Source organism: Spodoptera frugiperda, chromosome 23, assembly GCF_023101765.2.
Source record: "Spodoptera frugiperda isolate SF20-4 chromosome 23, AGI-APGP_CSIRO_Sfru_2.0, whole genome shotgun sequence".
NCBI classification, from domain to species: Eukaryota; Metazoa; Arthropoda; class Insecta; order Lepidoptera; family Noctuidae; genus Spodoptera; species Spodoptera frugiperda.
The window spans coordinates 4,655,569-4,683,484 of NC_064234.1; the positions used below are offsets into that span (position 1 = coordinate 4,655,569).

General features: G+C 38.4%; 2 protein-coding genes across 4 annotated transcripts; one reads left to right on the forward strand and one right to left on the reverse strand.

Moving 5' to 3' along the window:
* The first annotated feature begins 233 nt into the window (after positions 1 to 233).
* Positions 234 to 1,839, forward strand: LOC118266946 (mitochondrial inner membrane protease ATP23 homolog). The gene is made up of 5 exons (XM_035580606.2): positions 234 to 711; positions 825 to 870; positions 959 to 1,040; positions 1,225 to 1,449; positions 1,533 to 1,839. Exons 1-5 carry the CDS (start codon positions 477 to 479, stop codon positions 1,725 to 1,727), a joined length of 783 nt encoding a protein of 260 aa, XP_035436499.1. The 5' UTR covers positions 234 to 476; the 3' UTR covers positions 1,728 to 1,839.
* LOC118266945 (gamma-aminobutyric acid receptor subunit delta) lies at positions 1,825 to 25,174 on the reverse strand. 3 transcript variants are annotated; one of them, XM_050702992.1, is made up of 11 exons: positions 24,545 to 25,159; positions 11,491 to 11,558; positions 10,032 to 10,099; positions 9,636 to 9,856; positions 8,969 to 9,051; positions 8,249 to 8,410; positions 7,448 to 7,646; positions 6,543 to 6,753; positions 6,310 to 6,420; positions 3,179 to 5,545; positions 1,825 to 2,334 (listed from the first exon to the last, which is right to left on the reverse strand). In XM_050702992.1, exons 1-10 carry the CDS (start codon positions 24,634 to 24,636, stop codon positions 5,321 to 5,323), a joined length of 1,440 nt encoding a protein of 479 aa, XP_050558949.1. In that variant the 5' UTR covers positions 24,637 to 25,159; the 3' UTR covers positions 1,825 to 2,334; positions 3,179 to 5,320. The 3 variants fall into 3 exon arrangements, with proteins under 3 accessions (XP_050558949.1, XP_035436496.1, XP_035436498.1); XM_035580603.2 differs by lacking the exon at positions 1,825 to 2,334 and having other exon boundaries at positions 3,495 to 5,545; positions 8,276 to 8,410; positions 24,545 to 25,174; XM_035580605.2 differs by lacking the exon at positions 1,825 to 2,334 and having other exon boundaries at positions 3,495 to 5,545; positions 11,491 to 11,554; positions 24,545 to 25,162.
* Positions 25,175 to 27,916: the final 2,742 nt, after the last annotated feature.

Sequence of the window (27,916 nt, forward strand, 5' to 3'; positions counted from 1 at the left end):
AGTGTCGTGTCGTACTCGACAAAGAGGGCACAGTCATACCTTGATATATTTTTCATATACCTATCTAAAGTACACAGAAGGACTGCATTGAATTTAGTTGCAAAGTTTTTTTATAAGAATAATTTTTAAATAATCGTTAATTGCAGACTCGCAGTGCTCAAAAAGTTTTGTAATATTTTATTAAAAAACTTATATCACGAGTTTGTAATTTTTTTAGACGTAACGTCAAACGTCAGTTTAGTTGTCAAATTATACAATAATAACATTGGGGTTTAGGGTTTTTGTAATATATAATGCAATTAAAAGGATTATTTAAATGAAAAATCCATTTTTATTTCTTTTAAATATCGTTGTTTTTGATTGAGTATACTGTGAATTTATATTTTTGTATATTACGATAACTTTTCATTCATTTTCATCGAAAGAAGAGAACATAACCTAACATTGTAACAATAATCAGCTGAAATCGTTTAAAAATGTCTGAAGAGAAGAATAAGTCGTCTGCAGAAGCAAAACCTGCATCAAATGATACTAATAAGAGCCAATCGGAGACTGCACCAAAGAAGGATGAAGCCTGGGGTTACGATTTGTATCCCGAAAGACGCGGTACCTTTACACCGAAATTAAGTAATATTCTGATCGGTAAAGAAGGAAAAGAGAACATTGATAAGTTTAAATGTGAACAGCACGTCTATGAGTGTGTCAAAAACAGTAAGTACTTTCGATTTTTGTATCTAATAACAGAAGTTATTTCCATAGTAAAACAGTTGCCTACTAATCTGTACCTAATTCATTCTGAAAGTTAAACTTATTTTCCGTTTTAGGTTCTATTGTAAAGGTAATGATGGCCGCTTTGAAAAGTTCTGGATGGTGAGTATTGTGTCTACAGTAAACAATGATAATATTAATTATAAAGTTATCAATCAAAGTTGATTATTAATTTTGTTAATTTTTACAGCCCTATAGACATTCGGCGACACATATCATGTGAAATATGTGACTACTCTGTCAGTGGGGGCTATGATCCAGAATTGAATCAGGTTAGAACTTATATTTTTACATAACAGAAGTATGATGCAATGTATTGCAATAACATAGTCAAATTATATTCATATATAACTAATATTAACCGCAGTGTTATAATAGTATGAAGATGAGACAAATATTTATAGCTTATAATTGAGTATTATCTTAAAAATAATCATTGAATGTGTGCAATTACAGATAGTCGTCTGCCAAAATGTTTCAACCCGTCAAGGAATGGTGCAAGGAGTACTAGCACATGAAATGATACACATGTTTGACTACTGCCGGAACCAGCTGGACTTCAAGAATATGGAACATCTAGCTTGCACGGAGATTAGGGCAGCTAACCTTACACATTGCTCCTTTGCAAGTGCCTGGTCACAGGGTGATGCTTCATGGGGCAAAATTAAAAAGGCACATCAGGTAAATAACTTACTCATTATTTCTTATAAGAACATGAAATGTTTGTGTAAAGAGACAAACTCATAATAAACACTCTTTATCAGGATTGTGTGAAAACCAAGGCTCTATATTCTGTGCTGGCTGTCAGACAAATTGGCATGAAAGAGGCTGTGGACATAATCGAAAAAGTCTTCCCCAAATGCTATGAGGACCTGGAGCCAATAGGAAGAAGGATAAGAAGGAACTCTGATGATATGCTCAAGGCATTCAAAGAAGCAGCATATTATGGGTATGAATAGTTTAATAGCACTAATTGTTGGTTATTATGTAGATAGTGTAATATATGTATGTACAATACAATCAAATAGAGAAATATGTTAAATAAAACAGCTGGAAAATGATTTAAAATAATGTCTTTTATTTCATTATTTTTTTTAATTCACTTAATAATTATTATTATGTATTGCCTAAGATTTTTGTAAGGTTTTTAATACTGCCTTTCCACAGTTTAGTTTAGATAACAGATATGAATCACAAGCGTAACCCTATGTCTTAATTTAGGCAAGTAAATGACTGAAAAGGCACAAATTTGTTCAGTAAGTGAAGAAGTTAGGTATGTTTATCCGCCACAGTGTGCACAATGTATTAACACTGAATTATTAGCATTTCGCATTTTACAATTTATGCTTTGATTTTATCTTTAAACATAAGATCCGAAGCAGTTTTATTTTTTAAATAAACTTAGTATCAAACGATCGATCCATCCACTTTTAACAATAACAGTGCTTTCGATGTGAAATGTTTGTTGTAACCATAAGGATAAAACTTCGTTTCTTCAATTTCCACTTTATTGGGTGACAATTCACACTCTACAAGTGTGCGACCTATGTACAAGTTTTGCTTTACCTCCTTGCGGGATCACCGCGTGGGATCTGGAGACGAAAGTGCTCGCGCAAAATGAAACGAGAGCTCGTTCGGCGATCTCATGGCGGAATGGAAGCAACGACTATCGCAACCGAGGGCTGGGCTCGCTGTTATAGCAGCGGTAAGTCCCCCTTTGAGGAGTGGCTAGAGAGGCGTCACGGCGTCCTCACCTACCGCCTGACGCAGGTGCTTACCGGACACGGAAGTTTCGGTAGGTTCCTGTTTCGGATTCGGCGGGAGGAAACGCCCGGGTGTCGGCATTGCGTGGATCACCCGGAGGACACGGTGGAGCATACAGTAGCGGTGTGCCCTGCATGGGCTGAGCACCGCCGTGTCCTTAGGGATGTGATCGGCGACGGTGACCTCTCGCGTCCGGCTTTGGTTCAGGCCATGATGCGGAGCGAGAGGGAATGGGACGCCGTCTCCTCCTTCTGCGAAGCAGTCATGCTAGCTAAAGAGGAGGTGGAACGCGTAAGGGCACGAACCTCCTCACGCTCCAGCCGCCGCAGAAGACACTCCGGGCGTCGGGGATCGCGTTAAGTGCGGGTCTGCGGACGGCGAGCAAGGGTAGCTCGCCGCCCGACCAGAACCAGACCGTGCGTACGGCGCGTCGCGTTCCGCGTGCGCCTCAAAGAGCCAGACCACCACAGATGGGGCCCAGTAGGGCTGATGCCCGATCCGGAGCTGCGGACAACAGGTTTTCAGGAGAAGGAACTAGTCAGTGAGTCTGACACTCCCTCCCGCCTACCCAAGGCGGGAGAAGTCATTGGATGATTTTCCCCCCTCAAAAAAAAAAAAAAAAAAAAAATAGTACAGTTTGCTTTACCTTGAACGAAAATGAAACGAGAGCTCGTTCGGCGCTCTGATTGGCCGGTGTGAATTAACCAACCAATCAGAGCGTCGAACGCGGTCTCGTTTCGATTTCGATAAACGTAAGTAAGGGTACAGATTTAATCTTACCTTTGTGGTTTGTTTACAAAAGATTTCACTTTGATTTTGACCCAAGTATAGATAGACAGGGAGCTTTTAACAGCCCTGAGGAGTGTCGTCTGTTCAGCAATATACTATTTTTTCCCAAATTCGGTGTACAATACAAAGTACACGTCTGTGGCGGTATGAAAAAACAATAACAAACCGATAACTAATGATTCATCTTATTATCACACGATGCTTCGTCCTTAAACTATAAGTACTTAGTAACTTTAACTTACAACTATACTGGGAACAAGATTGTGAAATGATTAGATGAAACACTTTGTGCGTAAAACAGATTTGTGCTGCGTTTAATATATGAACTTAAATATGAAATAATGATGTATGCAATATAAATTATTATTATGGTAACCGCATGTGACTAGATGGAACAAATTACAGAAAATATTTTTTTAATAACGTATTAGGCAATTTACTGATTTCTGTTGGCCACACTTTGATAATAAAAATTGAACGCGCCTCGCGAAGCTAGTATAATACCTAATTATTAAAATTGACAATTGTTAGGTACCTAGGTACTGTAGATATGATAGACATAGAAAGTCGATTCAATTAAAATCAAATTAGCGAGTAGGTACGGAACTAAGCTACCTCTCTTGCTGATTTGCGTGATTAACCATAAATAATAAGGCAAATATTTCTTGAAGGTTCCTATTTATTACTGGGAGTAATTAAAAGTGTACCTGTAGACATAAACACGATTGAACATTTGGAGTTCAAAATTTATCAAAGTGTGACTAGGTTCAATGCCTCGTTCGCATTACTAGTATTTTAGTAGCGAGTAAGTACATAGTAGCTCTCTTTCGCCTCTATCCCAAAATCGAAGCATAAAGAGCTAATATAAATATTCGCTACTTGACTAAAATAGTGCGAAAACGGCATAATCGACTGTTCATAACTAGTTGCAATGAAATATTAAATTATACACAACTTTTTGTTTCCATAAAATTAATCCCTAAAACATGTGTAAGGTATAAAATTATCTTAGGATGACAACCTATAAGCTAATTTATAATAAGTTAATACAACTAAATGAGCACTACGATCTCTATGATATCGGTATTATCAGGCCTTAGTCATTAAGTATTTACTTGCTAGACTTATGATACATTATATTACAATGTACACCTACCGGTAGGCATTTGTCTAAATGCCATTTACGAGTTTGGGATCAATTACAGACATGATCTAATTTATACGGAAAATGGCTTTCAAAAAATAAAAAGGAAACAAGGATTACAAAGTTATGACTAAAAAATTACATTAAAAACGAAAACAAGAAAAGGTTTATAGAAACTAACTATTAAGTATAAGTATTCAGGAGACGCAATAGACAAGCAGTATAGAAACACTCCATGTTACGCGTATTCGTTGCATAAGACATTTGTTTCGAGTATAAGTAGACAGAGAAAATCATCTTCATCAAAATTCGTTGGAAAAACACAAGGCAAAAGGCACCCGAGTCAGAAAAGGCATTATTCTTATAATAGTTTTGTACTATTGAGCTTAACTGTGGTCCCCATGCTGCCCGCTTACGTACTTAACGATATCTTTCTTTTTCATATTGTGCTATACGATTTTAAATCTCACGAATTGATTTCTTTGTTCTGAGCATTTCTAAGATATCTAATAATTTTAGAATTTGCTAGCGTCACAGTACTCAATCTTATAAAATTGAAACCGTATTCTTACAAGGCACATTTACAGCTCTAATTTTAAGAACACTATGAACAAACTTCATTGGAACTTTTACAATTGCATTTTCGCTCACGAAGAATCTCGACTTCCCGCTAAAATGTTCATCCTTGTTCATTAAGTATTTAAAGGCTTTGACTTACAAATAGAGGGTCACACGTTTATATTTATAATTTGACTAGTAATTCGTCTAATATGTACAACAACGTCACAACGTCTGCATAGGCACTGTAATCACAAGTAGGTGATGTAACCGTGCGAGAACTTGTCACTTGTATGGTCACTTGAGCCGCGAGGCGCGGTGCGCCTCACTGAGGTATGTGGTCCAGTATATGACGGTAAACAGACAGAAGCACATGGGGAACACCATGAGCGCGAACTTGTCGAGCGCGCCGTGCTGCGCGCCGCAGAACATGACGGCGCGGTCCACCGCCTGCCGCAGCCGCGCCACCGCGCCGCTCGGCCCGCCGCCGCCCGACGGCATCGACTCCAGTATCGGGGAGTCCTACAAATAACAAAATAATCATTCTCACAATATCTAAGCCGCGCTCTTCTTACAGCTCTCCAATATATTAACACGGTCTACACACAGACTATGGTACTGTAGCCATTTCTAAGTACTCATACGTCAAGAGCCCTAGTATTCCTACCACAATAACAGTGATTATAAGCAGTGCGAGTTTAATTTGCCTTTTCTAATATTTTTACGTAAGTTGGTAGGTACTGCTTTACTAGCCCAAATTAGCCGAGTTACTGCAACTAGTAACTAAGTATCTTTACTGCAGTGTGGATCTTGTATCTAAGTACTCTACAAATCATACCACCACCAATAGAATACCAAGAATACTTAACAAAAATAATTATTTGTTTGTAATCTTTTGGCATGCACTAAATATGCTTGCCTGCTATTATTTGCCAAACATCAGATTCCCAAGGAAAATACAGTCTAAGCTAGTTATTGTTGTACATAATTACATTATTGTGTAACTTGCAGCTTGTTAAGTTTACGATAGCCACACTGTGCAGTGTTGTTGCTTTAAATTCATATTTTACCTTGCTGACTGATCTTGTTTCACATCCAACCTTATTTTGTCTCCAATTCCTTCCCGAGAGAGACTAGAAATTGGTGGCCTAAGTTTAAAAATTAATGCACCTAAATAATACGTGGTATGTTAAATATTTCACATGCAGTGTAATGCTACACTGAGGTACTCGGGAGTTACGTATTTATTCTATGGTTGGGGCGAGGTCAGGCTTGGTGGTATTTACCCTCTGAATGGTTTGGTGTTCCATCTGTTGCTTGAAGCCGTCATCCTCGACGCTCAATGTGGGTGAGAACACCCCGCCCTGCGGCGTGCCCGTCACCGGCGTGCTCAGCCTCTGCGAAGGCAAATCTGGCGCGTTAGTGTCGCCGTGCCAAGCGTGCGCTAGAGACCGGGGCTGTTAGGTGGTAAGTATTGTGGTGGGGTAGCTGTACAGTGCCAGAGAAGATAGGACCGCACCTGCGAGTGGTTGATGTGTAGAGGCGGCGGCGCAAGCTGCGCGGCGGAGGCGGCTCGGCGCAGGTCTGCTCGCCGTCGACTCCAGCTCTTGTCGTATCGGATACCGAACAACACTACAAAGTACTCCATCAGCGCCAGGAACACGAATATCGTGCATGATATCAACCACACCTCGATACACTTCAGCTCAAGCGCGTCTGGCGAGTTTGTGCTGAAATGTAAAATAAGAAGTCCCAATTTTAGTAGGTACTTTGTTACGTAAAATTTTATTATGTCTTCAACAGTAAGTTTAGATGAATAATTGTGGTAATCTCACAAAAAAATAAGGAAAATTTGGCCAAGACCAAACTATTGTCAAAAAGTAATCAGGTTACACATAGAGCCAAGTTTCTACTCATAGGTACATGCGCCAGCCCTAAATCTCCCTATTTTGCACTTGAGCTGCGACAAAATATTACACCCGCATCTTGTGGCGCGTAGTTCGTAGCGTGTAGCAGCATTTTCCCGCAATTAATTTTGTACGCGCACAAAACGTAGACTCACTCGACGCGTCTGCCAATAATAGCGAGAGAACGCAGGGACGTGCTACGAGCTACATGCTACGAAATATGCACTACGTCCTACGTGCTACGAGCTACGGTTGTAGTACTTCGCTGCAACTTAAGTGTAAAATTAGGGCTTATAGATTAACGGCGCGTTCCAATAAACTACCGATCGGTAAATTTGCTTACGAGCCGTAGAATTTTGACATAAGCTCCATACAAAATGTGTCAAAATTCTACGGCTCGTAAGCAAATCTACCGATCCGTAGTTTATTGGAATGCGCCGTAAAAGTGGGGAATATATGGTGGGAAACTAGGCTCACTATGAAACCCTAGTTACTTTTTGATAGTAAGGAGACTCACCTGACTGTATCGAACATGGTGACGAGTGAGAGCAGCGTGGTGACGAGCAGCACCATGCGGCCGGGCACTATCTCCGGGATGACGCAGAAGCTGCCCCACGAGATGATGACGAACAGCGAGGACGGCAGGTAGCTCTCCAGCAGGTAGCTGCGCAGCTCCCGAGACAGCTTGATCTGCAGCCGCGCCGCCGAGTGCTCCCCTACCACCGCCAAACAAACCAAATTCAGCCTCCATACTGCATTACTATCTACTCGTGTTTAGTGGTCAGTGCTAAATTAACTACCTACCTAAAGTCTAGAACACTTACTATCAACTATGAAACACCTACTTACTCGGTGCTGTCTAGTACTATAGGTACGGCTACACTTACCGCTTTGCTCTGAATGCCAGTGGCCCTACCACCGGGCTCAGCACTGAGCAAGCGTCAACATCGTGCTATAGTTCATTATCTGGGGTGATCCTGCTCTTATCAAATGGTCATTTAATGATTGCCATCAATACTTATATTTATACGGACTTACAATACATAGGTACAACATCAAATATCAAATCGTGCGTCACACACAGTCACAGACACTAAGATGTTGCAAGGCACGGATGTAGGTATATACATATTCTTGTTAGATGGTTGTTTTTTCATTTTGTAATACTTGTTGAATACCGACCCATCGCGATCGCGATCATCCGCGCCAAGCAGTGCGGGCGACATGCCAGCGTATAGCAACAGCACGTTAGCGTTAATAGGTACATAGTTAGTTACGAGGCGCAAACACAAGCGCAAAGCAATAAATATACATTTACCTTCACCAAAATTGCGAATATGATTACTTTTGTCCGTGACGAAGGTGACCACATATTTGGGCAGACGGAACTGGCTGCGCTGCTCGCTGCCCACGGGGCCGATGCCCAGCCACGGCGCGACCTCGCGCCACTCGAAGCGCACGTCTTGCGTCGTGTATTTGTCTGAAATAATAAATACTGGCATTAAACAACGTCTACCCAATCATCGTAAACTTGTAAACGTCTAACAGTGATATCGTAAACGATTTCAGTGGAGACTCGGCAATCTATAAAAACATTTAAGAATCCAAAGTCGAACAACTGGCATGTAGACAAAACATGTAATTTTGTCTAGCATTAAGAAATCAAAACACATTTTATGATTCTGAAACATTTCGCACTGAGTTTCTCAAAGACCGCGACTGTGTTAATTGTTTGGGTGTGGGACTGTGGGTACTTGACCTGGACAGTTTCGAATGATTAATTTTGTTCCACATTCTTCACATTTCAAATAAACAAGCGCGCTTTAACTCATTTTCAAAATGAAGTCGCCAGTGCACCGTCGCCAGGAGCTGATCGAAACGAGAGCGCGTTCAGCGCTTTGATTCGCCAACTCGCCTGAATCAACCAATCAGATCACCGAACGCGTCTCATTTCGATTTCGTAGAACGTAAAGCAAACTCGTACTAAGGGTACACCATAAACACTTTCATAATATACATAAGATCAGAAAATACTTACAACTGCTAAAGTCGATGGCGCAGTTCTGCACGTCCAGGGGATACAGAACGAAGTCCATCTCGCACTTAATTGTTATTGTCGCACTGCAAACGTAAATTGGAATATTGTGTTTTATTATGTACGTAGATATAAATTAGCTGGTAAGTAGGCCGAGCGCGTAAATCACTAAAAACCAAATTCTAGTTTTTCTCAAATCGGTCCAGATGTTTAATTTACACAGTAAAGAATATCATAAAATACTTATATATTGTGAGTACATTATGTAGTTTTTATAACAATGATAATAATTAAAGATTCAACTGCGATCACAGTCAAAACTTATTTTTAGCAATAACAATGAGAAAAACATGTTTTAAGTTAGAAAAAATACATATTATGTACATTATGCAATGTATGTGACATTTTGGCTTCATCATGTCTAAGTAGGTACTGTAATACCTACATCAAAATAGAGATTCATTTATCAAGTTTAGAATTTACGACTTATTGTCGGCAATGCGTTAAATGAATTGTATAAATAAGATTTATAAATAAACCTCTGTGGTGAAAACATAAATCTTTGTACGCGACAGTTTTATTATAATGATGTTTGGAAGTTAATCTGACTTATGTGTATGTAGTAGAGAGTAATGTAGATTGTAAATAATATATAAAGTGATGGACGAACCCAATACTGACTGAGACGGTGCGGTTGGAGTAGAGGCGCAGTGACGCCATCTCCTGGAGGACGGAGAGTATCCTCATGGTCTGGAGCTGCCAGATGTAGAGGTCTGGTGTCCAGATGAGGGCGCGGAACTCCCACGGTAGGTCGATGAAGGGCATGTTTGGTGGCACGTGCAGCCTGCTGTCTGCCCATGATACTTGCAGGAACACGTCTAGTGTTATCTCCTGGGAATCACAAAATATCTAGTCAATTCACTAAACATAATTGTAAGGCAAGTAACCACGAATTTGCGGATTAGTTGATTGATGTTTTTTTTAAATGGTGTCTAGTATGAACTATCGGTTTCTGATTATATTACAGAAGCCAGATATGATAAGATAATTTATTAATTGTATTTACCTCTTTATTCTCATCTACTCCAGATACCCGATTGACATTCACCCCAACGTAAACTGTCGTGTTTTTATCTGAAAAAAAAAGAACAATGGAAAACTTGTGTATTACATTCCTTAAAATAATGACACATTGTTCGGGTATAATAGCGCCTAATCAATGGTTGTACGGCAGCGGAGATATCACGGCCGAAAGCCGCAATATTAGCTAAGCGAGTAGGCCACTGCCTTCACGTAAGTCAGCCCTCTACTTTAGGCGAACTCTTATGAAAAGAGAAAAGAAATTCCCTACTCTAAGTATATGAAATATTATGTTTATAAATCGACTCTAAGTGATAAATGAGACATTTTTTAGCTTGTAATCTATCCACCTATGTTAGTAGTTAATTGAGATTTTTTCTCTTAAAAATGGTAGACGATCATCCCGTATAATTTTATGCCAATATCTAAAGTCATCCTAATCGTTATTGTCAATTGTTTACTGTTTGTTTTATTTCGGATTGTTTTGTGCATTAGTATTCGGTCACCCTAACCCTGGGCGGGTCCTTGAACTCTGTCACAAGTAGTGCTGCCAAATGTTTTGACTGTAACAGCGTGATAAACATGTCACTTCAGCCATTGAGATCTCGTGAAAGGAATAATGAAAACTTTCACTGAGACCTACTAGGAAAGGAAAAACCATGAAATCAAAGATGTTCTGGAATTTAAACTAAGTAAGTAAGTAGCTATTTACTTTTCTTAGATCTTGATAACTATAACATACTAAAAGTCTTTTCTAGAAGATTTAGTAAATCGTGGTCGTTCAACATACCCAGATATTGCTAGTATCTATAGGCAAACGAACGTCCGTGAAGGTTCGTGATGCAGAACCATTAGGATTACTGGATTTCAGTTTTACTACTTTTGTTTTAGACACAGAATGTCTCGTCGCTAAAATATGATAATTATTCCAATCCGGTAAATTATTCGTCAAAACTAGAGGCGCGTGTAAAATTAATTTGGTTATTGTTTAGAGAAATGAATTAGCTCAGTTATTATTTTTCATTATTTTCAATGTGCCTCCTCTTTAACCATATTTTCTCTTAACATGTTTTCTAAATGTGGTTTTATAAGTTGCTTGGTAAGGAGGTGGGTTATAATTAGCAGCGATGGTTGTCGTACGACAATCACCTACGGCTTGACTAATGATTGGTTTTGCGGGCAGCGCCGGCAACTGGCGTAGTTGTGCTGAATAATGTCCGGTGCTAAGTGGATAGCTCAGCCGAGGGCCGCGCTGCGACCGTATCTACGCGTGACTTTATAAAAATATGACCTGCCCAAAATCTAATTTAAGTGTTTTTAAAAATAGTTCGTCATTGAACAAAGGTTACAAACTTAAACCTAATATGGCTATTTTTCATTTTTGAAGGTTTAAGATTAAAGTAAATGTTAAACGTTAATTTTACAAACTAGTAATGTGGACTTACCGGGTGGAATGTTTCTGTTGTAGCTTTTTGGAATATCGTATACATGCTGGTCCATGTACAGGATCTGGCTGAAAAAAAGTTACGATAAATTAGTCACCTAAATATGCACCAAACGAACAGGATTAAGCATTGAGTGAGGGTGCGATTTTTATGGAATAGGTAGCAAACGAGCGTCTGCACGAGGGTCACTGGAAATTGAGTCTAAAATGTAATAGCGTAAACGTTACGCCTTGTATTCTCTGACAAGCAGGGAAGTACATACTTTAATTAAATTTTATTATGTATATTTCCTTTTGTCTAAGTAAGAACTGACGAAACCTTAAAAGACAGACACGTGAGCGGAATAGTTAATCCACTATGCAAGTTCTAAGTTCAGTAATAAGGAAATTAAGTACTGAATAAATGTACCCAAGTTTTGCAGGTATTCATGAACCCTTAAAAATGCAATTCAAAGAAGAGTAAATTATATTTGTAACCATCGCTACTTTTTCCGCATGTGTTATAAGAACTGACTCAGGGATTACACATGCAACCACGTTCTTTGTTAAACTTAAACAATTTTAATTGCAGTCTATAGCATGCCTGTCAATATTAGACAATAGGTTGGATGACTAATTTTTATCTTAATGTTCGTCTTGTAAATTATTTTAAAATATTAGACACGGTTTTTTATTTTCTTTCGGGAACAAATACTTTCGAAGATATATCGATTTGAAATATCTCGAGACGTCATTTCTACGTAGGAATGACATATTTGCTTCCACTCCTAAATTTTGATTCGTTTTTATCTAAGTATTATTATCTTATTTGACAAAACAAAAAATACGTGAATAATACATATTTTTTCATTACCTAACTGACGGACTAAATACATTTTTATATTTTATACCCCGTCATCATTCCTATTGTAGGAAATCCTTTTTCTGTAAAGGAGATCTATCTTTAGTCCCGAAGTGGACTGTGTCGTGCTGTGGATTATAACTTCTTTCATAAAGGATGAAATCTGTACTAAAATCTGTACAAGACTTTCATATGTGAAGATTGATTGAGATATACCAAATCTACAAATCAATTGAGTTAGGATTACTTTAAGGGCCTGCGACCCCTCGAAATTAGCAACAAACAAAGGAAGATTGGTTGAAATGAGTACTGATCACCTATATCGTAGATATAATAACCATTTTAATCCCAATAATGGATTTAATCTCTCGTAAGTAACTGTTGTGTGACGTATCTGTATCTGCGCCGTGTCGGTGTGCACACGTTCTCAGTAATTAATTAGACAAATATCCTGTTCATAAGTTGCGACAATATTTTTGTAGACTTTCTTTGAAAGTTTTTTCGGATGTAGGTTGACTGTTCTAGATTATTTATTTTTGTCACTTTCAATTTTCGTAGCGGCTGGCTCTTTTGGATAGATGTAACTGCATACATATGTAACTACGTGTAGAGAAAACTTTGTACCAATGAATTCATTTAAAGTAATCTGATGTCCTGCGTAAAGCTTCAATATACAAATGGCTATAATCAAAACATCTTTCTCATCATCTTTAAGACAGCTGCCCTTCTTTGACGGTTCCTTTTGGAAATATAACAACGGATATTATAGGTAATACCTAGTTAACTAACTAAAGATGACTTTTTCACAATTATTAATACCTAAGTATTTGGATACTGTTAATTGATATTACAACACTAGGTGTGCCTCGCGCAGCTGTAATCCAATTACAGACGAAGGTAAGCAGTTACGTTGCATGTGTGGATTATGACCAATACAGGAGGTAAGGTAAGCCTATTTGTGGACGATGCAATTCACGAATAACAAGTGCTTGCGATCTAAAGTTATTTTTATTTTATACCTATATGTGCAGGTGCACCTACCTACACATAATCTCGTGAGGCGAGCTACTGCAACTGATTTGGATTCATCACGTTAAGGCTCTAGTCGTTCTTTTTCCCATACAAATTTCAGGGTAGCTTTCCATCAATGTTTGGCGTCATCTATCCAAAATTAAACACGTTATCGTTTTGTCTCATCATTAACTTTGTCGGTACGGTTTTAGATTTGTAATATAATAACCACTAAAAAGTTATAAGCCACCGGGTGTAAAATAACTAGCAAAATAACCGTAAAATCTCCAACATTTAGAAGAATTCGGGAGAAGCCGAGCAGAAAGCAGTATGATGATGTGATTAAATCAAATAGATATAATGACATAACGACATATTATAAAGATTAACCTCTACTTAATTGGACAATAACTCAATGCTCATTCCGAGCCCCGTACATCGTTGACACCAGAACATTACACTTGACTAATACTTGGCCAAGATAAACAATGAAGCTTATTAAAGAAATAGCTTTCCCTGATATTATAGGGTTTCTAGTGAAAAAGGAAATATTTTTGGAAGCAGATGGCATTTATTGTGTCACTGGGTGCGGGATATTTGACCTAATAAAGACTGGTATGTACTTGTGTATCTACTATCTACGTACACGGTAGCGAGGTACAATGGCAATGTTTATAGGTATATGTTTAGTAAATAATGTAATATAGAGGGTTTTAGGCAGGTGTATTATTGCTAATATACGAGTATGTAACAAGTTTTCAATAATTTTGCAAGTAGGTAAACATTTTTCTTTAACATAATTGTATATCTTAGGAATCAACTTTTAACTTTTGTGCATAGTGAAATACGTAATAAAAAGTATAAAGTTTGATTGGACGGTTGGCGTGGTGGCTGGGCAAGCGGCTACACTGTACTAGTACTGTACAGTGTAGCCGCTTCGATTCTCGTACGTCGCAACTCTTTGTGTGATCCACAAATTGTGGTTTTGGGTCTGGGTGTCATGTGCATGTGAACTTGTATGTTTGTAAACGCACCCATGATACAGGAGAAAATCCTAGTGCGGGGCAACGTTAAAAACAAATGTTATAAAAGTTTTTCATAACACTATTCATTAGTATTCTAATGACATATTTTTATGACGTATTATTAATAATGAGTTTCCTTGGAACAGCGTAATGTTGCTGCACAAATTAACCTTGTATGCATTAGCTGCCGACCGGGCTGGAAGTAATTAAGGTAACTTGTGAAAAGTCGCATGTTTGCTAAACAACCCGGAACAAAGTAAGACGAATAGTAGTAAAAATAATACTTTATCGTTCTAGGTCATCATTGCAACTCTTTCTTTTGTATAATATAAGTACTTGGACTAATATTGTCACGCGACGATTATTATGGGTTGTGAGAACGTATTAGAAGGTCTTACGGGGGATTTAAGTAAGTATTTAGTAGCTATGTACACTATGTATTTATTATGTAGGTAATTCATAGATCGGGTAACCTAAATCTGAATTTTTATGAGAATTTTATTATTTTATTATAAAATTCTTTACCACAAGATGAGTGTCGAGCAGGCAGGAGATGTGCTATGTTACGTTGCAGTGGATGCGTTTGGCTTTCACCGATTGGTAGTGATTATATTCATTGGTACATATAGCTTAACACTAGTGGAAACGAGAAACAAAAGCAATCACAATTTGTTTATACTACTATTTTAATTACGTATTCACTTATTTGTAATAATAGAGTATATTCAGCGTCATAATAAGCGATTAAGTGCATGTAAGATGTATTTAACTATTTACCATATAAATATACTACGGTACTACGAACTATACGCAAAACATCTGGCACAGTTAACGATGGACTTTTTATTTCACTATCATTTTGAAATGGACATATTTAACGTCACTAAGATTTATGCCCGCTCGACGCTCATCTTGTGGTGCTACCAAATAATAAAGTTCTCATAAACGTTCAGATTTAGGTTACCCGATCTATAAGTATCGTAGTCCAGTTGGTACTAAACAGATAAAGGAGGTATTCCACATTGGACACCCGTTTAAATGGCACCGGAGATGCTCCACATTGGACACCCATAGGTGTGTTTTTGTGGGTGCCATTTGTGGAATAATTTTTAATTTTATATTTTATTCCATAAATGGCACCTGCGCATAAGCAGATACTGTTGGGAAGTTTACGTTTCTCAGCACGTTAAATAATATCGAATGTGATACGTAGGGTGTTTAAGTATTAGGGCATCATAAGCACGTTGGAGTTGACGTCGTGTACAGTAAAGAGCAGTTTGAACAGTAATGGGAAAACATGGGAATTTAAATGCACGAGCGCGATGCAAAGTCGCGGGTAACAGTTTATGCAATATATTTCAAGAAGCATTGGTATCGCCATTTTAGTAATGAGCCAATCCCATCAATCCTGTGATAAATTGGCCAGTTCTTTGAACTAAATCTAAAGATTAGTAAGCAATCAGTCCGCGTCTTCATCTGTTTATTTCATAAATGGATTTGAAATGTTTGAGGCATTAGAACGTCTGTTAGCGCTATACGTATGGAACTGTATGAATTATTATTTTACAAATAAGTTGCTAGTGTTTCTGCTTTTAGAAAATTAAATATTTTTTCCGTACTTAGTACGTAGTAGTTCCGTAATTAGGGTTAGTGTTGAGACTGGCTTTAGAGAGATCTGAGAGGCGATTTTTTTTTTTTTTTTTTCAGGTGGAAAATCATCCAATGACTTCTCCCGCCTTGGGCGAGGCGAGAGGGAGTGTCAGACTCTTACTGACTAAAAACCACCCCGTTCCTACTCCTGCCCGTCGAGCCGGAGCCCCGGTAAACCCGCTAGGTAGTCCGCAGCTCCGGATTAGGCATCAGCCCTACTGGGCCCCATCTGTGGTGGTCTGATGGCTCTTTGAGGCGCGCGCAGAACGCGACGCGCCGCACGCACGGGTCTGGTTCTGGTCGGGCGGCGAGCTACCCTTGCTCGCCGTCCGCAGACCCGCACTTACGGTGGCCGGAGATCGTCGCGCGATCCCCGACGCCCGGAGTGTCTCTCGCGACGGCTGGGGCGTGAAGAGGTTCGTTCTCTCACGCGCCCCGCCTCCTCCTTAGCTAGCATGACTGCTTCGCAGAAGGAGGAGACGGCATCCCAGTCCCCCTCGCTCCGCACCATGGCTTGTATCAGTGCCGGACGCGAGAGGGCGCCGTCGCCAACCACATCCCTGAAGACACGGCGGTGCTCAGCCCACGCAGGGCAGACCGCAAGCGTATGTTCCACCGTGTCCTCCGGGCAGATCTGAGAGGCTAGTATCCTTCTTTGTTAGTTAAAGATAAAATTATAGGATTGAACGTAGTTTCAAGAAATTCTGGTTGATCTGAACTGAACTATCCCTTACATTTTTTGTTCAGGGGATAAAATCATCCAATGCCTCCTCCCACCTTGGGAGGAGAGAGGGAGTGTCAGACTTTAACTGACTAAAAAGTATTCCATTCTTACTCTTACTTTTCGAGCCGGAGGCCCTCTAACCCGCTAGGCAGTCCGCAGCTCCGGTAGGGTTGACAAATGAGCGGAGAAAGAAAATCTAGAACGTGTTTTGTTTTCCTAATGAAATTTCATGCAAAAATAAAATTTTAGGTTAATTTACAGCTTCGTCTCCTCTGTTGTTTAATGTGACAATTGACATTCCAATTTGCAACCCCTAAATATATCCTATTGTTGCAGTTGACATTTATAATGTACTTTATTGTTCTATTTTCGCAAATATGTTTAGCAGCAGAATTTATAACTGAAAAGAATTTCATAGGAGCATCAACCTCAATATTTCTTGTCGTATAAAAGAGTGTTACAGAAAAATACAAAACACACTTGTGTAGCCAAGCTGAATTACAATTTGTTTCAATCGTTTCAATTACCTACATGATTCAGTTTGGTTTGACTACTGAAGATGAATCTTAAAGACTTATTACAACGCTAGAAACAATTACGAGGCTATTTATAAAGATGTTCAATAATAAATTGTTCTATTTTTGTTCTCCGTTCTAATTGCCACTGATTTGTATTCGTATACGGGTAATTATGATATATGTGTCATATCACTTTTTTATTTTTAGCACAAAGGACTTTTTCGATATTTTTACACACTTTTTTTTATTAAGGAAAATTTTATAATTATCTCTAGTCTTTACATTGACTTGAATTCCTTTAGATAGTTATTATATCAGATTTCATGTAAATTTATGAAGCTGTCGGTGAGTCTAGAAATTTTGGTTCAGTAACTTTTTAGAGGAGCTGTTTTTCCAGCCTCAGGTCATTTCGGGTCAGCATCAGCCCTGCTGGGCCCTATCTGTGGTGGTTTGATGGTTGTTTGAGCACGGGTACGCACGGGTTTGGTTCTGGTCGGGCGGCGACCTACCCTTGTCGCTGCCCGCGGAATTGCTCTTATGGTAGCAGGAGATCGTCGCGCGATCCCAGACGCCGCTGTCAATGTCGAGACTTGCCAAAAATGTAATAACAAAAGGTAGGACACGATATAGGAATCTCACAAAAGAATTAAGTAATCTTCCTCACAAATAATACTTGTACGACGTAGATTATATATGTTTCTTTAATTGCCAAAATCAAAGCGGAAGTTTTTTATGGGATTCATGATGACAGTGTAGTTTACGATCGAGTCAGAAAGGTAAAGTATAGGCGGAAGAAATACTTAGCAGCGGCACGCAATTTGACAACCTGCTATTACACGCACTTATGTACTCGTATGTCGTTTTGATTTGAATATCTAAGATACAACTGCCTAATAATGTATTATGTCACTAACCTATTATTGTACGATATACTTAAAGTCCGACAAATAAGACATTTAAGAATTTTGGCAGAGCAGCATTATCTAGGTGGTTCTCAATACAAATAGTTCCCAAAAAAAAAGTGATAGTTGCGTTTATTGTAGTCGGAAATGTGATGTAAGTAGGCCATTTTAACAATTTATATTCATAAATGAACAAGACTATAATCCCCACCTGGTAAAATAATTTTAAATTTAAGACATTTTATTTGATAGAGACATTGAGTTTAACGATTTAACCAAAGCAATTTTTGTATTGATGTAGGTAAATGTCCAGGTATTTTAGTGACTAATTATAAAAAAAACACAAGACTTTCTTTAAACACACAACCCAAACATTACTCTTTCAGTTAAAATACATTAAAAATGTAATTTAAGATGTATCAGATTCTATTAGTGAGATCGGAAACATGAATTTTATGGAATCTGGCGAACATCAGAGGTAGACGTATTCGTTTGATAATTGCGTGTTGTAAGTGTCGGGCGGGTGAAGACGGCGCGATGGCCGGCGAGCTGGCGAGCGTCCAGCCCGTCTGTGTCTGAGCACGCCCCACATATCGCGGGGACCTATCGCGTGATGGAAAAATATCAACATTGTTGCTCATGTCACTACACGGGGTTGACGGACTACACACATGCTTAGACGCTTATGACTCAAATCATATTAAAAATCTCATCGCCGAATTTACGACAATCTTCTAGATCTAGGTAATGATCTTTAAATAGCCGAAGATTTACTCGATCACAACGTTTTCTGAAAATTACAGCAAGGACAACTGTCTACCAGTAGTCTGCCGTAGCAGCCTAATTAACGACATGTTGTCATCACCAATTAGTTTGTCAAGTTCGATGATTGATGGTCGCAGCATCACCATCACGTCAGCAGCAAACGTTTGGACATTATTAGGGGAATTCTTAGCAGTAACCGGATATAACCGGACATATCATTAGAGAGTAGATGAGATTGGTCCAAATTGTAAATTAGTAAACGCACGTTGAATATTCAAGTCTCGCGAGGCTATATAGGCCCATACAAATGCGTGCGATTGCTCGCTTTGTTGGAGTAAAATATTCACTATACTGCGAAAAGTGTGAAGTAGAGATTTCTTCGCTTTATAGAAATAAGCAGTTTACACCTATGGTCAATTTAAGGATTACATTGTCTGAATAGACAGCAATTTACAGGAATCGAATGAGAAAGAAATACATAGCTAAATTATTAAAATTATCTCCTTGTAGGTCCAAGTAATTATATTTTGCTGTGATATTCATATGAATCGCTCTATGCTACGTGAACATCTAAACTTTAGTTTAAATACTACATATGTACATTGTGTTCTTTTAGAATAAGAACCTGCCACCTTCATACATATAGATGCATTATGTAGGTGGGTAACCGATGGTAACAGAAAGAAACTACGGAAAGTACATGAATATGCTTAGTAGGAACAGATTATGACTTGGTTTTATACTAAAGTTTTTGATTTATGAAACTGCAAAGCTTACATTTGGTATATTATGTTAAAAATAATGATTAGAGGTAGTGGCTTAGTATATATGTACAATTGTACATATATGTGTACGGCAATAACTAGAGAACGACTGTAGCAATATAGATATTGTATGTTCGATATTATTTTTGTCATTCGATTTATTCAATCCTTATCTTATCATAGCAAACAGCAATGGAAAACATTCTGGAAAACCTGAAGAGGTTGCATGTATAAAATACAAGTTCATTTGTGGATATTAACTAAGTCTTTATATTAATTTCATAATTTCAATAGATACTGAATTGAGTGTTATAAAATGTATGTTTTGCAAGACTTCATTAAATTCTAATACATATTTCACAAGTTAATCATCTTTCGTGTTGTTAGTTTATTTTATTTTATAGTTATGAAGCCATTGTAGTGTGCAACCTTATTCGAACAGAAAAGATTTAACTGCCGTTTTGCATGGAACGAAGATTATACTTTTACCACAAGCTCCATTAACGATTCATTTAATTTCTGCAATCTAAGTTTTAATTGTTGTTTTTAAACGTGCTAAATAATTAAATAAAAATAGGTAGGCCATTTTAACAATTCCATAAAATAATATTAAAGAAAAATATTAGTACCTATTTTAAAAGAATTTTGTGTATAAAAATACTAAGTATATAATATATTGTACGTACGTAGATATAACATGCATGTTCCAATACCTATTTACAAATTGATGGCCGTCGATTAAATATATTTACTTTGGCCTTTGACGCCGGAAGAGGCATCGGAAACTTTAATATGAAGCGAATGTGAAGGACTATAGTTTTAAACGCAACACGAGTAGAAGTAAGCCAAACTGATGGACTGATTATAGTTTCATTGCCATCGTGGAAAGTACTATTATTATGACGGCCATCTTAACAGCGTGAGAGAAACACAGACTTTGATATGTAACACAAAATAGTATGGCAGGGGTCTCTAAAGACAATAATTGCATATCATTACTCCTTGTCACGTCCGGTACAATGTTTTACGGTCACATGACGACTGAAAAAGTCGACTGGTGCAAATTTCAACTATAAATACATTTCATAATAGCACCAACAAAATTGCTACGTCATAACCAAAGTTTGTTGAATGGTAAACGATTCGTTTGACTGCACTATTTACACGAAATAAACACATTTTGGCCAATCACAATATCTGAATCGGTTCGATAATGTAATTTGGTGTAGAATTATGTATTGCCTTGTATATACAGGTTGATTATGTTGCAGTGTGAGCTGTATGTAGCGTACCGAGTCGGCCGCGCGAACAGACGCAATATTACTAGTCGATGCAAAGAGGTATTCAGAGCAAGGGTTTATTTTTGTTGTCACAGTTACCGCAACCGAGCACTTGGGTTATATTTGGGTTATTAGTGACGCAAATAGCTGTGATAAACGGGTTTAATTTTGGCTCGCCACTCTCCAAAGCTATTGTTGTCAATAGGTCATTAGTGCCTTCTTTGACAAGGTTGGTATCTGGATTACATTTGATATACACGATGCTGTTTGATTCACGCCATTTCTCTGGACACTAGCGAATCTTGGGTGCGACCGAGATAGATTTATGTTGCTACTAAACTATGGTTAACCTACTTTGTATTTAACATCCATAACTATGTTTCTTGTTAGGATGACAGATCCGTTCCAGATTTGCATCCCACCGTAGCTACGATCTTCAGACATGATGACATGTAGGATCGACCAATGAGCGAAACTTATGGTGATGGCTCATTTGGTAGATAAGCATGAACGATGTAAATCTACATATATAGAAACTTGGACCAGAAGAGAGTATGTACACTGTACCAATTAGATCCTGGTAGACAGAAGACGCCAAGTAAATTTCGAAGATCTTAAATTGATATCATTAGTAAGAATTAGTAAATTTTAATTTTTATAGCTGGCAAAATTTTCTCTGTACAGAGAGGTGTAAAGCTAGTAAAACAATACATAATGTTTTTACACGCGTCTGTTATTGTTTTATATATTCAGATTATCTTACAGTTGACTGATGGAGGTGCCGGTGAAATTATTTTTGGCACGTTCACAGTTTAGAACAATTAGTGAAATAGACTTTATGACTGACATGACTCTTAGAATTTTGATTTCGTCTACTTTGAAAGTTCAGTGTTCTAGATACCTTGTTTTTGTAAGTTAGGTTTTAACTATGAAGGTACGTACTAGGCATCTTAGTAAACATATTAGTTATTAATAGCCTAGAAATGTTTACTAATACAACAACGTCTGTGATTATTTAGTGCACTAAACTTTTCCCTTCACACGCAACGGTTCACGGTCTTTAAAGTAACACTATCGACGCTATCGGTGCTAGTTGTAAGGTGTAATAGTTGTAAGTGTGAATGCAGTTTGAGATCCAATCCTTCAAATCTCATTATGGTCTAATTTCAAAGTTCTTATATTAGTAGAAATAAAATAATTATAACACAAATGGTAAAAAGTGTTGTATAGCGGCATTACGTCCCGTAATGTGCACCTCTGCCTACCCCTTCGGGGATAAAAGGCGTGACATTGCATGTAGTAGAAATAAAAACTAGATTATTGATAGATTTGTCTTTTAGAGGCAAGCTGAAAAGCCAAATAATTTTTTATTAAAAAAGTGAGGTACAAAAATGTAGACTGATTTTTGAATATCGATTGATTTTGTTACAGGGGTAATTAACTGATTTTACATTAACTTTTCAGCAATATGTCATGTATACAAGTCTCATTTAATTTACCGAGCCTACTATATTATAAAACACAGGGTATTTTATTATACACTATATGGTATTATAGAAAGTTTTCAAAGCAGTCAATTTGGAAATAGTATGTAAAATTTGATACGTGATAGTCTCATCGTACGTGCGAAAGATAACTATCTGCTGAAAAGTATATACTTAACAGTCAAGTATTCGAGAGAAAAATATGTAATTTACCTATATTACAAACAAAATAAACAAAGTGATAGCAAGAAGGTGCATTTTGTAAGGAAATGGAATGCCCATGTTGATGCTTGCTTTAGATATTGGACGATAGTTTCCGACTTATCGAGGTTTCTAGGCGGCTCAGGAAAGGCGTCAATATTTCAAATGGAAAATAGACTGCTGCTTCAGCCACATTTCGCATATTTTTTTTACTTTACTGTCTCTTTAGTATACGGTTAGCTTAGGTTTATGTAAGTAAGGTAAATAAATATTATAAATTCATCTAGCTTTCTCAGCGCTTGATAAAAATCACAATAAATTACACCCCTAAATTTTCCACAGGAATCACACTATCTATTGGTGAAAAGTAACATCTCGAATTAAAGAGATTAAATTAAATATTAAGTAATCTTCAATTTCAGAATTTTCGCCTCAATAAAAATCATCATCATCGTATCAACTACGAGACGTCTCCGCTGCTGAACATGTTCAATAAAAGTGTGTGTGTGTGTGTGTGTGTGTGTTTGTGTTTTGACCAGTTTTAGGTTCGGCATATAAGAAAGAAACGAGGATTGTTCATCTAACATCTGATAACAGTGATAAGTTACTTGCGGCAAATAGTAAGGCTTAGCTTAAGCTCGCCTTTAAGGTAAACTCGGCTTGGGCGAAGCAAGAGGAAGTGTCAGACTCTTACTGACTAAAAACCACCCCATTAAAACTCCTGCTTTTCATAACCCATTAGGCAGTCCACAGCTCTGGAAATAAATCTGGACTAGGTACCAGATTTTGATAATTGCAGAAAGTGGTCTACAACGATTTATTTAATTACGTTCTGTTGTTGGCTACGTTACGTTACTTGTGAATAAGCTCATGTAGAACATGTGGCAAGGTTGTGCTCAAGTCAAAGTTCTGGTGTATTTATAATAGTTTAAGTTACATCTAACATTTAGCTTTCGTCTCTGGTCTCTGACGTGCTTACAAAAGCATCCAAGATGGAATCGTTAACTTATCGTCCCCTAACTGTTTTGATTGTGTCACACAACACTAGCCTATAAGTGCCCATTGTTGACCAAAGGCCTCTTTTAACAAGAAGGGACTCTGGGTTCCCCTCAAATGTTTCGCCTTTGGCTGTGTGATAAATCCTAATCATCATCAGTATTGTCAGATAATGGTCTGTTTCGGCGGGAATCAGAGCTTCCACCTGTGGTGTGTAATGTGTTAGTGTTTACCTAGTGGCCAGCTAGCCTTGCCAAACGACGCGGCCGTGGCGGTGACACCGGCGCGCGCGCAACCGTCTAGCGTCTCGCGCGCTTGCCAGATTTATACCAACATACACAAGTGTACATACGCGATATTTATATTTATATGGGAACGCTGAGTCTTGGTTTATCTGACGGAGTGGCAGAGATGCTGCTGCGACATATTAGGGATGTCGCCCCACATTGTCTTAAGTTATGCACATCAACTTAAATTATGTCTATTTCATCAGGTATTTATTAATAAAACTTCACTATACAATAACACTGTCACTTTGTTTCAGGGATCCCACTTCAGTTTCGAGTGCACGAATATGTACTAATTTGGTATTTTATATTAGAAACAAAAAAATACAAAGAAAAATATTTCAAATCTTTCACATAATTAAATTACATATTTCTGAATTAATTACAACGTTTCTCTAATAGTTACGTAGCTGTACGAGGTAACAATGGGCAGGCCGTGTCATAATATATTGCGTGCCCATTAAAATTATTTTGGTAGCTCATTTCTAGGTCCCAGCAGAAATTTGCGATTGGCGATAACATTTTTCATGGGCACTTGTTTATTATTATATGGGAATGTTTATCGTGGTATGATCGGAGTGTTTGTTAGCATTGTTCAGTAACGAACCTCGCACACTCTAGCAAGTCCCTGTCGGGGGTGAAGGCAGCCCCGGAGGCGAGCGCCACCACCGCCAGCAGCGGCAGCAGCAGTGTCCACATGTCGGGCTACGGTCGCGTCGGCCGGGGCCTGGCGTCACCTCGCGCGCATACTCTCACTTCACTCACTCGCCGCCCACACATCATCGGCGGCATGGACGCGGGCACATCACTACACAGGGTCCTCGTGCTCCAGGCGGCGAGCGGGCTCCGCGCGGGGGTCGAGCTCCGAGGATCAGCGAGCGCGGCGCGATACTGCGCGACTGCGGCGGGTGGCCGTTATCGGCGGCGGCGGGCGGGCGCGGTCACGGGCGCAACCTTCGCTTCCGTGCGATCTCACCCTGTGACGCGACTGACGCGCGACGCGAGAAAAACTATCGCTACGCAACCGACTACGAGACGAGCGTTCGGCGTCTGCGACGATATCAGCGATCATTAACTGTTTAATTCATATTTGAGTGCTGGTGGCGCACGTCGGCTGTGACGTGCCTGGCCCACGTGCTACACTTGTGACAACTAGTCCCGCCCCTCTAAGTTAGTACACGAGTAATTGCAACAAAGTACTAATGTTGATGAAACCGATGCTCGGTGCTGTATGCGGCGTGCGGCGTGTCGAGCTCGCGTGACAGACCCTGCCGTGCCCAATCGTTAGACAACATTTGACTTTCGCAAATCTACTCTGAGTGACTGTAACAAAAGCGAATAAACTGCTAACAAGATATTAATTTTCAAGGGCACCAACCACAAGTAACGCCATGGCCCTATTTTTCATGTTGTAATTTTTTTCTATCCGGTTATTGTTTAAATCAAAGTATGTCACAATTACTTATTCAACATTTACATGGATACACAAAATATCAAACAATAATTACACTGAATAGAAGTAGCATTGTTTGTCCATGTTTTAGTACGGGTGAGATGATATTTTTATGAGAGCATTCACATAAGTACAAGCAGTAAATTAGGCAAGATATCGACGGCGCTCATCAGGTCGCGGTTTGCGTGCAACATCGGGGATTTATTTAATTTGATCGTAACGTCAATCGCGGTACACAAATAGAGTGAATCGTAAGGAGACGCCGCTGCGTACCGACGGTAAATTGATTCGAATGCCATTCAGAACGGTCGGCCTTTATCGGGTTGTATGGGTTATACCAAGTTTGTACCCAATCCGAGAAACGCAATGTTGTTTGTTAGCGCACCTTTATTGACAAATAATTACAGATTTCATGATTTGTTGCACTAATCAGTCTTTATTGATCATTAAAATAAACTTTTTTCCTGTTTTGAAACTTTAGCTGGTACCTTGTCTTATAAACTTGTATTTTTATGGAAAACGGGAACAAATAACCATAGTATATGTAGATAATCACGTAGAGCCCTTCCACTATCTGACATGTTTGGAACATATCCAACATGGGATGTGCACGATCCTATTCGGTATTATTTATTCGTGATAATTCCACTGTTTAATATAGAACTGCACTACATACAGTCTTAGTATTAGGTTTATTAATAAAACTGCAACTACTAGTATTTGCTAATGCGTGAATGAACACTCAAAGCCTGAAAAACTCTATGTTAGTAAGTATACCGTCTACAAGAGGAATTAAGTTCTTTACCGGTAGACTTTTTGTAACTATTTCATTACTTAGGAAGGCAGAAGTGAACCTCAATATAGACTTTTTGAGAGTCATTATAAACCACATTACAAGTAAGAAGGATTGAAGCAATTAGGTAACAAATACAAGTGTTCTAGGGATTTTCCAAATAGCAACTCAAATAATGAAATCCGGGAAAACTGCTCATAAGCGTTTATGTCCGTCAGTGCCTATTTTTTCTACCTATGCTATATTTCTCGGTAATGATAAAATTAAAACTATGTCACGGTAAAGAGTAAGAGGACGTTACAAATGGAAAATTAAATTAAGTATAGATTCTAAAAACATCCGGCATGCGGGCCCAGATAATTAGCACTTATTTCATTTCTGCATTCTGATGGTAGTACTTGCTCATAATTCTTGGTACCGAAGTACTAGAAAATAATACAAGAGTTATAAAAATATCAAAGATTTTCCACGAGCGTTCTTCAAAGCATACTATGTATACTTTCATAAAAAAATGTTACGGTACGCTGAAGTAAACTTTAACTACAGTAGTCAGGTAGTAGTTTGACCAAATTTCCAATTTCCTTTACAAGTTCATTATTGCTACCTTAGATTCAGAAAAGTTTTCTAAATAGTCACACAATTATACATAGTTCATTTTTTATGGCATAAGCCGGGAAACGAGCGGATGGATCATTTGATGACATCTGATCTGTAAGCAATCGCCGCTGCCCATGGATACCCGAAATACCAGAGGCGTTACAAGTACATTACCGGCCTTTAGGGGGTTATGAATTTAAGGGTTGTTGGAGAACTGGGGTTTGGGATTGAGATGCGGAAGGGGGCAATTGAGCTTTCGGTAACCTTATTCACACAAGTCACGCAAGGGTTGTTTGACGTCGGTTTTCTGTGAAACCATGATATCACTCCGGTCGAGTTGAAGCATGATAATAGAAAATTTAATAAAAATTACTTATCGCTTTGCGACAAATTGCTATTTATCCGAGCATCCTAGTTAATTATTAAGAACAGTGTAGTTTACCAGGTAGTAGGCAAATAAGGTAGTGTTGCGAAACAACGTGCTGCCAGTCTAAGTGCCAGTGGAGCGTGTCACGCCTCACGATGTAAACTTGCACTTGATCGGATTCCCTTCGTCCTAGCGGTTAGATAACCGCTCGCTATTTTCCGGTGTGATCCACTTACTACAAGTGTGTTTATGTCAGTTCGGAAGTTAGCAGTTACCTGTATGCGGAAAATACTACATTTCCTAAACACACATGCAAAGGTCTTGTTTTATATTAAGATCATTTATTGGTATTTTAGTCCTGCAAACTCTCGTGTTTCGTCTTTCTTTTCAGCTTCCATTTTTTACATCTGAATCTCTTTCTAGATTGTTTTCACATTTTTTCCAAGTTCTTTGTATGTAGTGTAAATAAACATTAAGCAATTTAGTAAAAAGTATTGAAGAAGTACTGGAGGAGTAACGGAGTAATGAACAACTAGAGGACTGATCGACAGACAGACATTTTTAATATTATTGTATTTGCTCTGACGTTCAAATGTGCCTCCCTGGTCTATATGAAATAAATAATTTTGACTTTGACTTGAATTCAACATTCACCTACCGTAATTAGCTCTAGATAGAGCTAATAAATAATTAGGTTGCAAAGGGATGTTCCATACAAAAATACGATACATTAAGCTAATCTTTACGCTATGAGTAAACTCGCCCTTGA

Coding starts and splice junctions, on each gene's coding strand:
- LOC118266946 (XM_035580606.2), top strand. CDS start 477: ATGTCTGAAGAGAAGAATAAGTCGTCTGCAGAAGCAAAACCTGCATCA. Junction 871..958: donor GCTTTGAAAAGTTCTGGATG/GTGAGTATTGTG, acceptor TAATTTTTACAG/CCCTATAGACATTCGGCGAC. Junction 1,041..1,224: donor ATGATCCAGAATTGAATCAG/GTTAGAACTTAT, acceptor GTGCAATTACAG/ATAGTCGTCTGCCAAAATGT.
- LOC118266945 (XM_050702992.1), bottom strand. CDS start 24,636: ATGTGGACACTGCTGCTGCCGCTGCTGGCGGTGGTGGCGCTCGCCTCC. Junction 10,100..11,490: donor CAACAGAAACATTCCACCCG/GTAAGTCCACAT, acceptor TTTTTTTTTCAG/ATAAAAACACGACAGTTTAC. Junction 6,754..7,447: donor ACCATGTTCGATACAGTCAG/GTGAGTCTCCTT, acceptor TTTACATTTCAG/CACAAACTCGCCAGACGCGC.